The following is an 11695-nucleotide window of genomic DNA, read 5'->3' as shown; positions in this document are numbered from 1 at the left end:
TTTCCATCTACGGTTTATTGAACACCTGCAGGGGCCAAGCCCTTAGTATAAGCTGGGTGGACCGGCTTACACTTAGGTAATCGCCAGCCTTGCAACCACCAGGTGAAGTAGGTGTTCCGACCACTGCGGACACAGTGCATCCCGGCTGGAGCTACTCGGTGCTGTGGACGCGCTGGTGCTGGATAAGCTTGGTGCTCTGGTGGAAGCGGCGGCCACATTCCTGGCAGGCAAAGGGCTTCTCTCGTCGGTGGGTGCGCAGATGCTGTGTGAGTGTGGGCCGCTGGCGGAATGCCTTGCCGCACTCAGGGCACGCGTAGGGCCGTTCGCCTGTGTGGATGCGCCGATGTTGGGTGAGGTTGGCGTGCTGCCGAAAGCTCTGGCCGCACTCGGGGCAGACGAAGGGCCGTTCACCCGTGTGGATGCGCTGGTGCTCCGTGAGCCGCGAGACCTGCGTGAAGCCCAGGCCGCACTCGCCGCAGTGGTAGGGCTTCTCGCCGGTGTGTGTCCTTTGATGACGCGTGAGCTTGAGGCGCTGGCTGAAGCGCTGGCCACACTCGGGGCAGGCAAAGGGTTTCTCGCCCGTGTGTACGCGCAGGTGCTGCGTGAGTGTGGGCCGCTGGCGGAAGGCCTTGCCACACTCGGTGCAGGCGAAGGGCCTCTCCCCGGTGTGGATGCGCCGGTGCTGCGTGAGGTTAGAGCGCTGCCGGAAGCTCTGGCCGCACTCTGTGCAGGCAAACGGCCGCTCGCCGCTGTGCACGCGCCGGTGCTGCAGCAGTACTGAGCGGCGACCGAAGCGCTCGCCGCACTCAACGCAGCCAAAGGACTTGTCGCCGGTGTGCACGGCCTGGTGCTCCAGCAGCACGGCGCGCCTCGCAAAGCTCTCGCAGCACTCACTGCAAGGAAAGGGGCCGGGAGGCTCGGGCACACCAGGAGGGGCTGGGGGCATAGCGCCGGGGCCCGGGGGGTCGCCGTGGATGCGCTGGTGCTGCAGCAGGTTGGAGCGCTGCCGGAAGCTCTGGCCGCACTCAGCGCAACGGAAAGGCTGTTCGCCTGTGTGCACTCGCCGATGCTCTTCCAGGCGCGCACTGCGCACGAAGCCCTGGCCACAGTCGCCACACACGAACGGCCGCTCCTCGGTGTGCGTAAGCTGGTGGCGCAGCAGGTGCGAGCTGCGGCTGAAGCTGCGGCCGCACTCACTGCACACGAATGGTCGCTCACCCGTGTGGATCTTCTGGTGCCTCAGCAGGTTGCTGCGTTGGCTAAACACCTTGCCACACACATCGCAACGGCCGCCCCTAACCGCCCCGCCCCCAGTGCTGGGGCGGCCTCGGCTCCGGCCCCTGGGGGCGCGCCAGCGGGTGGTGACCAGAGCTGGGCCCACACCCCGGCAGGGATCCTCGCCCGTGGGGTCCTGCTCACCTCTCAGATCGCTGGGAAGCACTAGCGCATGCGCAAAGCCACCTTCGCAGGAGGGTGATTGGATCTGGCCGGAAAGGCCAGCCATGCCGAGGTCCCAGGGGACGTGGAGGTGGGGGCTTACACTACCTGGACCTGAGGAGACGCTGTCCAGCTGCAGCGCAAACCCTGCATGCACAAGGGGACCACTCATTCATGACAGAATGCCCACCGCGCCCGGACCCACTTCAGCCCTGGGTACACAGAACTACAGGGACCTAAAACTGATCAATGAGGCAGATGGAGGTGACAAAGACAGGGGTAGTGATTAGACTTCTCTGAGGAGGTGACAATGAGACAGAACCCAGCAGGAGGAGGAAGACTGGGCTGTGTGAAAAAGCTTTCCAGGTCTAATTTAAGTAGGAAAAAATCGTTATTGGAAGGGCTGTAGGGTGAGCATGAGGGCACTGTCTAGGCGGAAAGTGATGATTTCTGCAAATGCAAGGAAGTGGGTGGGTCTCAGGGAGGCTGGAGGTGGAGCCAACAGAAAGGAAGTGCAGGCTCCCAGATGGTGGTCTGGGGTTTGGATGTGCCTTCCTTGCGATGTCTGTGGGGCATCTGAGGAACACAAACTTCATGTATGCTCTGGGGAAACGTAAGCAAGGGCTCTGGGGCATACACATGGCACATAGAACCCTGGGCCTGTAAGTGATCAACACAGGATGGGTGTCTGCAGAGAGAAGTGGGTCCCAGCCATACTGTGAGGACTCCAGCATCAGAGGCTGGGTGAAGGAGGAGGCATCAGCAACTGCAACCGAGAGTCAGGGCCTGAGAAGGTGGGAAGCCTGGAGGAGGTTCAATCAAGAAGACTGAAAGAGCAGTGAGGGCTTTTCGTGGGTGAAAGAAAATCCACAGGCCGCCAAAGAAAAGTCAGATAAATTAGAATACATAAAAGGAAATCAGCAAAAACCACATCAGAGTCAAAAGACAAATGGCAAAATAAATAATATAAAAGGGCAAATGGCAAACTAAAAAACTCTCCATAGGCAAAGGGCTAACTAACCTCCTAAGAGATATAATAAATCAACAAGAAAGACCAATAACCTAATAGGTACATGTGCAAAGGATAGGAACAGGTCAGGAAATGTAACTAATGCTTATATCCCATAAAATGTACTGCATCTCCTCCTAGTAAGAAAAAATGCACCTTTGGGCTGAACTCATCTGCCATTTCCATGCCCTTACTGTGGGGACTCCAGTGTTCCTATGTATTGCTGGTGAATGTAAATGGGAAGGCAGTGTGGCAGAATCCATCAAAACAGCAAATGTCCCACACTTTAACCAAGTAATTCCACTTTTAGGTACTTCTTCAACAGTTGTATTCCTCCTTGTGCTAAATGACCTATATACAAGGTTTTCAGTGGTGTGTCTACAGTGAGCCACAGCGGGGTTCTATGTAGCAGTCCAAAGATGTAGAGCACTTGCTGCTGTGTATTGAAGTTGGAAGATGCACCAAAAAAATGCCACATTTGGAAAAGGTGGAGATTAAACATCCTTTTTCTTTTGGATGGAGTCTTGCTCTGTTACCCATGATGAAGTGGTTCACTGCAACCTCTGCCTCCCAGGTTCAAGCTATTCTGCTGCCTCAGCCTCAGCCTCCCAAATAGTTGGGATTACAGGCGCACACCACCATGCCTGGCTAATGGTTTATATTTTTAGTAGAGATGGGGTTTCACGATGTTGGTCAAGCTGGTCTAAAACTCGTAACCTCAGATAGTCCACCCTCCTTGGCCTTCCAAAGTGTTGGGATTACAGGCATGAGCCACCACACCCAGCCCATGTGTCTTTTAAAAATGGGGAATGAGCTGGGCATGGTGGTTCACGCCTGTAATCCCAGCACTGTGGGAGGCTAAGGTGGGCGGATAACCTGAGGTCAGGAGTTCGAGACCAGCCTGACCAACATGGAGAAACCCCATCTCTACTAAAAATACAAAATTAGCCGGGCGCAGTGGCTCACGCCTGTAATCCCAGCACTTTGGGAGGCCGAAACGGGTGGATCACGAGGTCAAGAGATAAGAGACCATCCTGGTCAACATGGTGAAACCCCATTTCTACTAAAAATACAAAAATTAGCTGGGCATAGTGGCGCATGCCTGTAGTCCCAGCTACTCAGGAGGCTGAGGCAGGAGAATTGCTTGAACCCAGGAGACGGAGGTTGCGGTGAGCCGAGATTGCGCCATTGCACTCCAGCCTGGGTAACAAGAGCGAAACTCCGTCTCAAAAAAAAAAAAAAATACAAAATTAGCTGGGCATGGTGGCACATGCCTGTAATCCCAGCTACTTGGTAGGCTGAGGCAGGAGAATTGCTTGAACCAAGGAAGCGGAGGTTGTGGTGAGCCAAGATCATGCCATTGCATGCATTCCAGCATGGGCAACGAGAGTGAAACTCCATCTCAAAAAAAAAAAAAAAAAAAAAAGGTTGGGGGTGATGAACATGGTGTCTGTAATATGAACAAGGTGTCTGTAAATGTGTTTGCTTCTCTATGTATAGAGTCTTTTTAGAAAGACACATAAGAAAGAGGGAATGTTGGCTGTTAGAGAGTAGGACTGTGTGGTACAGGCAGGGAAGAGGCATTTCACTGTATACAGTCTTGTGCCTTTCGAATTTCCTAACACGAGTATATTAGCTATTCAGAATATTGTCCTGATGAAGACATAAAAAGACCTCTCTGAGCCAGGTATGGTGGCTTGAGCCTGTAATTGCAGCTACTTGGAAAGCTGAAGCAGGAGGATCACGTGAAGTCAGGAATTCAAGACCAGCCTGGGTGACAGAGCAAAACCCTGTCTCTTTAAAGAAAGCAAGACTCCGTATCATAAATAAGTAGATAGATAAACCCCTCTGGCTGCAAAGAAAAAATCTGCAAAAAAATAAATCTGGCACAGATTTATACCAAGATTCTTTTTTAAAATTTTAAAAAATTTTTTGAGACTGGGTCTCATTCCTATCGCCCAGGCTGTAGTGCAGTGGCACAATCTCAGCTCACTGCAGCCTTGACTTCCCTGGCTTGGGTGATTCTCCCACCTCAGCCTCCCAAGTAGCTGGGACCACAGGTATGTGCCACCATGCCCAGCTAATTTTTTGTATTATTTTTTCATTGAGACACAGTTTTGCCATGTTGCCCAGGATGGTCTCGAACTCTTGGACTCAAGCAATCCAACTGCCAAGGCCTCCCAAAGTGCTGAGGTTACAGGCACGAGCCACTGCACCTGGCTAAGAAGGTTCTAAAAACTCAGGAGTTGGAGGTACCTGGTACCTCTGCCCATGCAGGTGAATGGGCAGGGCACCAACCAGGATGGAGAGGCTGTTTCAGAAGCCGATGCTGGGCAGAGCTGCTGCTGTGGGCTCTGTCCGCACAGAATTCTGAGCCAACAGTATGCACTGCTGTGACTCTTGAGTCCTGGATTTCTTCTCCCATCCTTGCAGAAGGCTATGTTAAGGGTGGGAAACTACTGAATAAGTCAGGGGAATCATGTAAATAGTCCCACGGGATGCTGAGATGTCAACCTCTCTCCCAAGGATGCTGGCAGGAGGTTAAAGGTACCTTCTTGTAGGATTCAGAGGATGGACCAAAACATGCTCACAGTGGAGACTGCCCCCAAATTGGCCTAGCCACATTGCCCTATGAATCTGTCTGCAGTATCCACTCATACTCCAGCTGCTTGCTCACATCCCCACTAAGAAAGGGCCTCCTTGGGGAGCGGGCTTCCCCCATGTCCCTTCCTGCCCTGGTTTGTTGTCACAGCCAATAAGCCCCTCATCTACCTGCCCAGAGCTGCCAGCTGGATCTGTGGTCCCCCTCTCTTGCATATAAGCCAACAGCTAGAATAGAAGAGACCATGCTGTTTTTTTAAGAAAACTTAAAAAAAAAAAAAAGTTACTGCTGTTCTCAGAGAAATAAGGAAAAAACATTACAGATCAAAGAACAACAGGTAGCAGCTAAAAAGATGAGCATTCAGAGAATGAAAACACTCTTGGAAATAAAAAATACGCTAGAAGAGGCCAGACGCGGTAGCTCATGCCTGTAATCCCAGCACTGTGGGAAGAGACAGGGTGGGAAGATCACTTAGGCAGGAATTCAAGACCAGCCCTGGCAACATTGTGAGAACCTGTTTCTTTCTTTCTTTTTCTTTTCTTTTCTTTTTTTTTTGAGACTGAGTTTCGCTCTTGTTACCCAGGCTGGAGTGCAATGGCACGATCTCGGCTCACCACAACCTCCGTCTCCGGGGTTCAAGCAATTCTCCTGCCTCAGCCTCCCGAGTAGCTGGGATTACAGGCACGCGCCACCATGCCCAGCTAACTTTTTTCGTATTTTTAGTAGAGATGGGGTTTCACCATGTTGACCAGGATGGTCTCTATCTCTTGACCTTGTGATCCACCCGCCTCGGCCTCCCAAAGTGCTGAGATTATAGGCGTGAGCCACCACGCCTGGCCGCGTGAGAACCTGTTTCTACCAAAAAATAAAAAAATGCCTTGTAGTCCCAGTTACTTGGGAGGCTGAGGTGGGAGGATCACTTGAGCCCAGGAGTTTGAGGTTGCAGTGAGCTATGATGGCACCACTGTGCTCTAGCCTGTGTAAAACAGTGAGACCCTAAGAAAAAAAAAAAAAAAAAAAAAAAACAAAAACAAAACAAAACAAAAAAAAAAACTCCCAGAAATAAAAATTGTAACAGAAGGGCTGAAAGATACAAGCGAGAAAATTTCTTGAAAAATAGAGTAGAAAGACAAAGGGATGGAAACTTGGAGTGAAAAGAACATTAAAGGACCCATCCCATAGGCCAATAGGCAAGTAACAGGCATCCCAGAAATAGGGAATAGAACAATAGAAGGGAAGGAAATAAACATTTCAAGGCAGTTTCCCAGAACTGAGAGATGTGAATTTCAAACTGAAAAGGCTCACCAACAATAATGATAAAAAAGGTCTGTGACTGAATAAATAAAAAGAATTCTTCCAGCCAAACTTCAATCTGTTGTTGAGGCTTAGACAATGTGTTTCAGATATGGGACATCTCAGAATTTTATCTCCCTCACCAAAACAAGCATGTGAACTGAGAAAGAGGAGATGCTGGGTCTGAAGAACAGGAAGGAACAGAAGAGAAGACAAGGTGTAGGGGGAGCCTGGATGATGCCAGACAAAGGTGGTGGCTGAGAGGTAGGTGACAGCGGGCCTCTGGCCTGTAATGCCTGGATGATTGGGCAGGATCCCTATCCTGTGTCAGGGTCCCTCCTGTCCACCTGCTCTGTCTGCTAACCTGCTGTCCTTGTCAGGTCCCAACCCTATCTGTCCTGATGCCTGACCAGCACGAGGCAAGCCCAGGAGGCCATCTAGGATGCCAGGACTGGGAGAGAATATGGGCATGGGGAATTACAGGCCTTACTTGTAAAAGGTTTTACTGAGGTGGGAGTAGAAAGTAGGCGGGCTATGGGATCAGTGGTGGGTGGCTTTTTGTAAGGGCAGAAGATGCTAGAGTAGGTTAAACCTTATGGGCGATGGTCTAGGGAATGGGGCGACTTGGGGATGCTGGAGTAAGAGGGCTGCCTGAGTCGGGCCAGGAGCGAGGTCGGCAGAGACAGTGCTGTCCATGCGGAGGGCCTAACCACACCCCATTTCACTTACCTGGGGAGAAGATGCCCCCAGCTTCCTCATGCCACAGGGCCCCGGGGTGCTCCCTCCATGAGGGACCCTCAGGCCCAGTCTTGATGTGGGGAAAGGCCTGGTCCAGCACGGTCCCACATCCCTGAAATCACAGTGGTCACTGCTCATCTGTGCCGGGCTGGGCTCAGGGAGGGACCTACCTGACCCCACCCAGTGACTCCAAGAGAAAGGAGGAGAATATGGACCTGACCAGGACTTACCTGGGCCTCCTCAGGCAGGAGGGTGGGTACAGATTCCTGGGTGGCAGCTAGTGGCCCAGACTCCAGAAAATCTAGAGACGAAAGCCTGAGCGAGTTTCAGGGAGCCTGAGTGAGCTTCCACCCACTGCCCTTAGTGGTATGCCAGGTTTTGGCATTCAGACAGGTGGGATTCCTGGTTGTGGGCTTGGGTTGGGGAGGGCAGAGCAGGGCAGCTGAGGGCCCAGCTTAGGGGCTGGGTGAAGCAGAATACCCTGGAAGACCAGAGGCTGAGCTGCAGTGGGATGAGATGGGCTTAGGTCTGTGCCCTTGTAGCCCTGTGAGCTGTGGGACAAGATGGTCAGCAGGGCTCAGAGGTATTGTACAAAGGTCCACATGGAAAAGTCAGGGTGAGAGCAGCTAGTTCAGGTGCCCTGCCTGAGAGGTGAATGGGGGCCATACCCGTAACACTGCAAGGTCCTCCCTAAGCAGCTCCTACGTGTACTTCGGCCTGCTGTCTATTCTCCAGTGACAAGCAGATATTGCCTAATGGATCCCCTTGGGGACTGAAAACCACATGCCATCTGTACTGGGAAACCCCAACAGCCTGCTCCATTCCAGGGGCGTTGCGGGTGCAGGGTTGTGGCAGTCAGGCTTGGAGGGCGAGGGGTAGTGACAGCACTGGTGAGACCTGACTGGGTAGAATGTGGGGGCTGCTGGCACATGGAAACCCTTCCATTGATAACAAACCTGGCCCAGTGAACTTCTGACTGACTGCTCAGGCCAGGCTCCCCGCCCACTCAACCAGACCTTAGGCACTGCCCATATTGCATGCCCTCACCTGAGTCCTCTGTAACCTCTGGCTCCTCTTTCAACTGCAGGCCCAGTGGTGATTCCTGCATAGTCCCAGGAGGTGTTTCAGGCTCAGACTCTGGAGTTTGAGGCTGTGTTTGAGGTAGGGGCTGGAAACTGGAGGGCTCCATCTTCTCTGATAGGACCTCCTGGCCCTGCACCTGGACTGTGACCTGGGGAGGTGCCCCCACCATCAGAGGTCCAACCGGAGAGTGGGGCTGGCCTTAACCTGGGGTATGTGGGTGCCCATCCCACTATAGGATCCCAGAGGCCTGTCTTGTAAATACCTACTGACTAGGTCCTCCAAGGACCTAACTTCCCTGGGCCCCAAGCAAGGAATGAAAGGACCACCTGCAGTCTCTCTCCTGCTTCTGACACCCAAGGCCTTCCAGTACCTTCCCCATCTTCCCCTAGCCTGCAACTCTTGTGTCCTTGTGACTACAGGTGATGCAGGAATGGGCTTGGGAGGCTAGCCCTGGAATCCTTCTGCCCTGGGCATCCTTGCACAGGGTCTCTGTTGCTGGTGGCCACTTCTGTACCACGAGGGAGGATGTGTGTCTGGCCAAGCATGGTGGTACCCAGGGTGAGGCAGAGCTGGACCATGCTCCAGTCCTGAACCCCACTCGTGGTCACTCACTCACCCATCTTCGAGGTCCGCCCGGCTCCCGGCACAGCCCATCTACCAGGGCAGCAGCCTCCTCGGGGCTGCCTGGCTGCTGCCCCTGCACACGGGCCTGGATCTCAGGGGGCAGTGCACCCAAAAACTGCTCCAGCACCAACAATTCCAGCATCTGCTCCTTGGAGCGTACCTCTGGCTGCAGCCACTGGCGACACAGCTCTCGGAGCTGGGCCAGGGCCTCTTGGGGCCCTGTGGCCTCCTCATAGCGGAAGCACCGGAAGCGCAGGCGTGCAGCTTCAGGGCCTGGGTCCCATGGGGCAGCCTCACCCTCCTCCTCAGAGTCCTCCAGCTTCACCATGACAGGCCCCTCGTCTTCTGGGGGTGCTCGGTCTGGGGAGCCCAGCACCGCAGGCCTCATAGAGGGTACCAGGTCAGGTATCTGAGGCCAGTGTCTGCCCCTGGTGAAGAAATAGTATGAGGCTGTTGCAAGAAGGGTAGACAGTGAATGTTTCACTACCTAGTCTGTGCTGTACTGTATGATTCTCAGACCTACCCTATGTGGAAGGCAGATGAGGAAACTGAGGCAAAGAAAGGCCAGTCACAGCCCATAGACTTGTGCGGCTGAAAGCCCTCCCTTAGCCACCTGTATTCCTGGTCTTCTCTCCACGTGGATGTGTGCAAAGTCTCTGATAGTCTCCCTGCTCCAAACACAGGCCTTTTTTTTTTTTTTTTTTGAGACAGGGTCTCACTCTTTTGCCCATGCTGAAGTGCAGTGGCAAGATCGTTGTCACTGTGGCTTTGACCTCCCAGGCTCCAGAGATTCTCCCACTTAAGCCTCCCAAATAGCTGAGACAACAGCGATGTGCCACGATGTCCAGCTAATTTCTTATTTTTTTGGTAGGGATGGGATTTTACTGTGTTGCCCAGGCTGTTCTTGAACTCCTGGGCTTAAGCAGGTGATCCTCTTGCCTTGACTTCCGAAAGTGCTGGGACTTACAGGTTTGTTCCACCATCCTGTCCCACAGGTCTAGAAGACACTTCTCTCCCCTATATACTTCCTTTCTTCTACATGTACAACCTCATTCCTGCCCTGAAGCTCTCTTTTACCAGCTGGATGACACCTATACACCTATAGCCTGGGCATCAGCATCATTGCTGCCCTCTCCCCCCACCCATCACCAGCCCTAACCTCACGGTCTACTCGCTCATCTACTTAGATTTGGCCCCTCAGTTGGGCCTACCATCATTCCCCTCCCAGAGGGAAGCCTCGCTCCACCTAATCCCCCATCTCAACCTGTGCAGTCCTATGGCTCAGCCCCCAGGTACACCCTCTCTAGCCTCCAAAACGACTGGAACAGGAGCCTGCAAGTAATTCCCGAGATTCTGATTCCGCCCATTTTCAGGTCACTGTGCCTTTGTGAACTTGTTTCCTCATTTGCAAGTGGGGCTGACCTTCCTGCTCAAGCTGCTCCTTCTGCAGCTGGCGCTTTGTGAAGGTCTGCGTTTATGAATGGGATGGCGCCGCAGAATTATCCCCCCAGTGGGTAGCATCGATTTCGAGGGCCGCCTGATCCTGGGGGCTAAGCCTCTACTCTTCAATGTGCCAAGTGAACCAGAAACCCTGGGAGAAACTTGGGTCGTAACCAAAGCGGCAGGTAGCTAGGGAGGGTCCCGAAATACACTTCCCAGAAGTCCAGGCGGCAACTTCCGCTCCAGGGTGCCAAGGTACGTCCTGGAGACGCCTAGGCAACCGGGGGCGGGGCTCCCAAAGCCTGTCGTCGTGGCAACGAGGAGTGATTGATAAGCCTCGCGCTCAGGCCCAGGGCTCCCCCGCAGCGGGTGCCCGGATTCCTTCCCCTGCTCCCGGTCTCGCCGGGCAGCCGAAATCCCTTAGTCTGCAGCCACAGCCCCGGTCCCCACCCTAGCCCTCCCGGTTGACAGGACCCCGCCCTCACCTCTGCGCTCAGCTGGCCGCTCCGCGCTCCTGAGCACGCGCAGTCTTCGACTTCCCCCTCCCCGCTGGACTACGTCTCCCAGGATGCTCCGCGCACCAGCTCAAGCGCCTCCTTGCCCTTCCCCCACCCTCGCCTCCGTTTCTACACCCTCTCCTCCCGTCCCCTGGGGGTAGCGGTGGTCGCAATGATCAGGTCACACTCCTGGCCGCTTCTCCCCATGCTCCCCTCCTCGAATCCGTACGTTGACGTGTGCAAGCTTCTCGGGGACAACAGACGGCAGTACCGCCTTCCAGATCGCGCATGCCCCCCACCACGTTTTCCTCAATTCTCTACGGTCCTTCCTGAGATTAGCAGGGTTCTGCACCAATCGCGGCCCTCATTAGAACTCCGTCGCCCCACGTCTCCATGGCAACGCTCTGCAGGAATGGGCCTCCTCCTCCCCTTCTGCTACTTCCTAGACCGCAAAATGGAGAAAGGCTTGGCCCCGTGCTTTCCAGATGTAGTCGGCAGGGTCCTTCGTGTGCCGGTGCGCGCGCGGCGCGGTGACGTTCCTGTGTGATCTTGGGTGAAGGGCGGGCCCTGAACGTCTCCATGGTAACCCAGGGACCCGATCGCCTGAACAACCCGGAGATGCGGCAGGCATGCAAGGGGGCATGTGGGATGAGGAGGTGGGGAGGGTTACTGGGGCAGAGATGCCGATCGATAGAAACAGCCAGGAAAGAGAAACAGACCAGAGAGTCAAGGGCAAAGAAAAACGAAGGACAGAGAGGAGAGGGAGGGAGAGAGACAGAGAGAGAGAGAGAGAGAAAGAGAGAGAGACCCACAGACTGGGAGGGCCAGAGACTCGACACGAGCAGAGTCAGTGAAACAATGTAAGTGAACAAATGTAGAGATACGGGCCCAAGTTATAAGAGGGTTGAGTGGATCAGAAGGTCCTGGGGAAACAGGTGTCAGAACAGTTAGCAAGAGAGAGGCAGATCAGAA

The 11695-nt window shown here is 54.0% G+C and overlaps 1 protein-coding gene across 3 annotated transcripts; it reads right to left on the bottom strand.

Annotated features, from left to right (window-relative positions):
* On the bottom strand, positions 1 to 9174 carry MZF1 (myeloid zinc finger 1). 3 transcript variants are annotated; one of them, XM_003944437.4, is made up of 5 exons: positions 8779 to 9174; positions 8127 to 8310; positions 7310 to 7380; positions 7071 to 7191; positions 1 to 1584 (listed from the first exon to the last, which is right to left on the bottom strand). In XM_003944437.4, exons 1-5 carry the CDS (start codon positions 9172 to 9174, stop codon positions 152 to 154), a joined length of 2205 nt encoding a protein of 734 aa, XP_003944486.3. In that variant the 3' UTR covers positions 1 to 151. The 3 variants fall into 3 exon arrangements, with proteins under 3 accessions (XP_003944486.3, XP_039322413.1, XP_074241853.1); XM_039466479.2 differs by having other exon boundaries at positions 8947 to 9174; XM_074385752.1 differs by having other exon boundaries at positions 1153 to 1340.
* Positions 9175 to 11695: the final 2521 nt, after the last annotated feature.

This window comes from Saimiri boliviensis, chromosome 14 (assembly GCF_048565385.1).
Source record: "Saimiri boliviensis isolate mSaiBol1 chromosome 14, mSaiBol1.pri, whole genome shotgun sequence".
Taxonomy (NCBI): Eukaryota; Metazoa; Chordata; class Mammalia; order Primates; family Cebidae; genus Saimiri; species Saimiri boliviensis.
The sequence above is the reverse complement of the archived record's forward strand: the minus strand, read 5'-3'. Positions and strand labels throughout refer to the sequence as shown.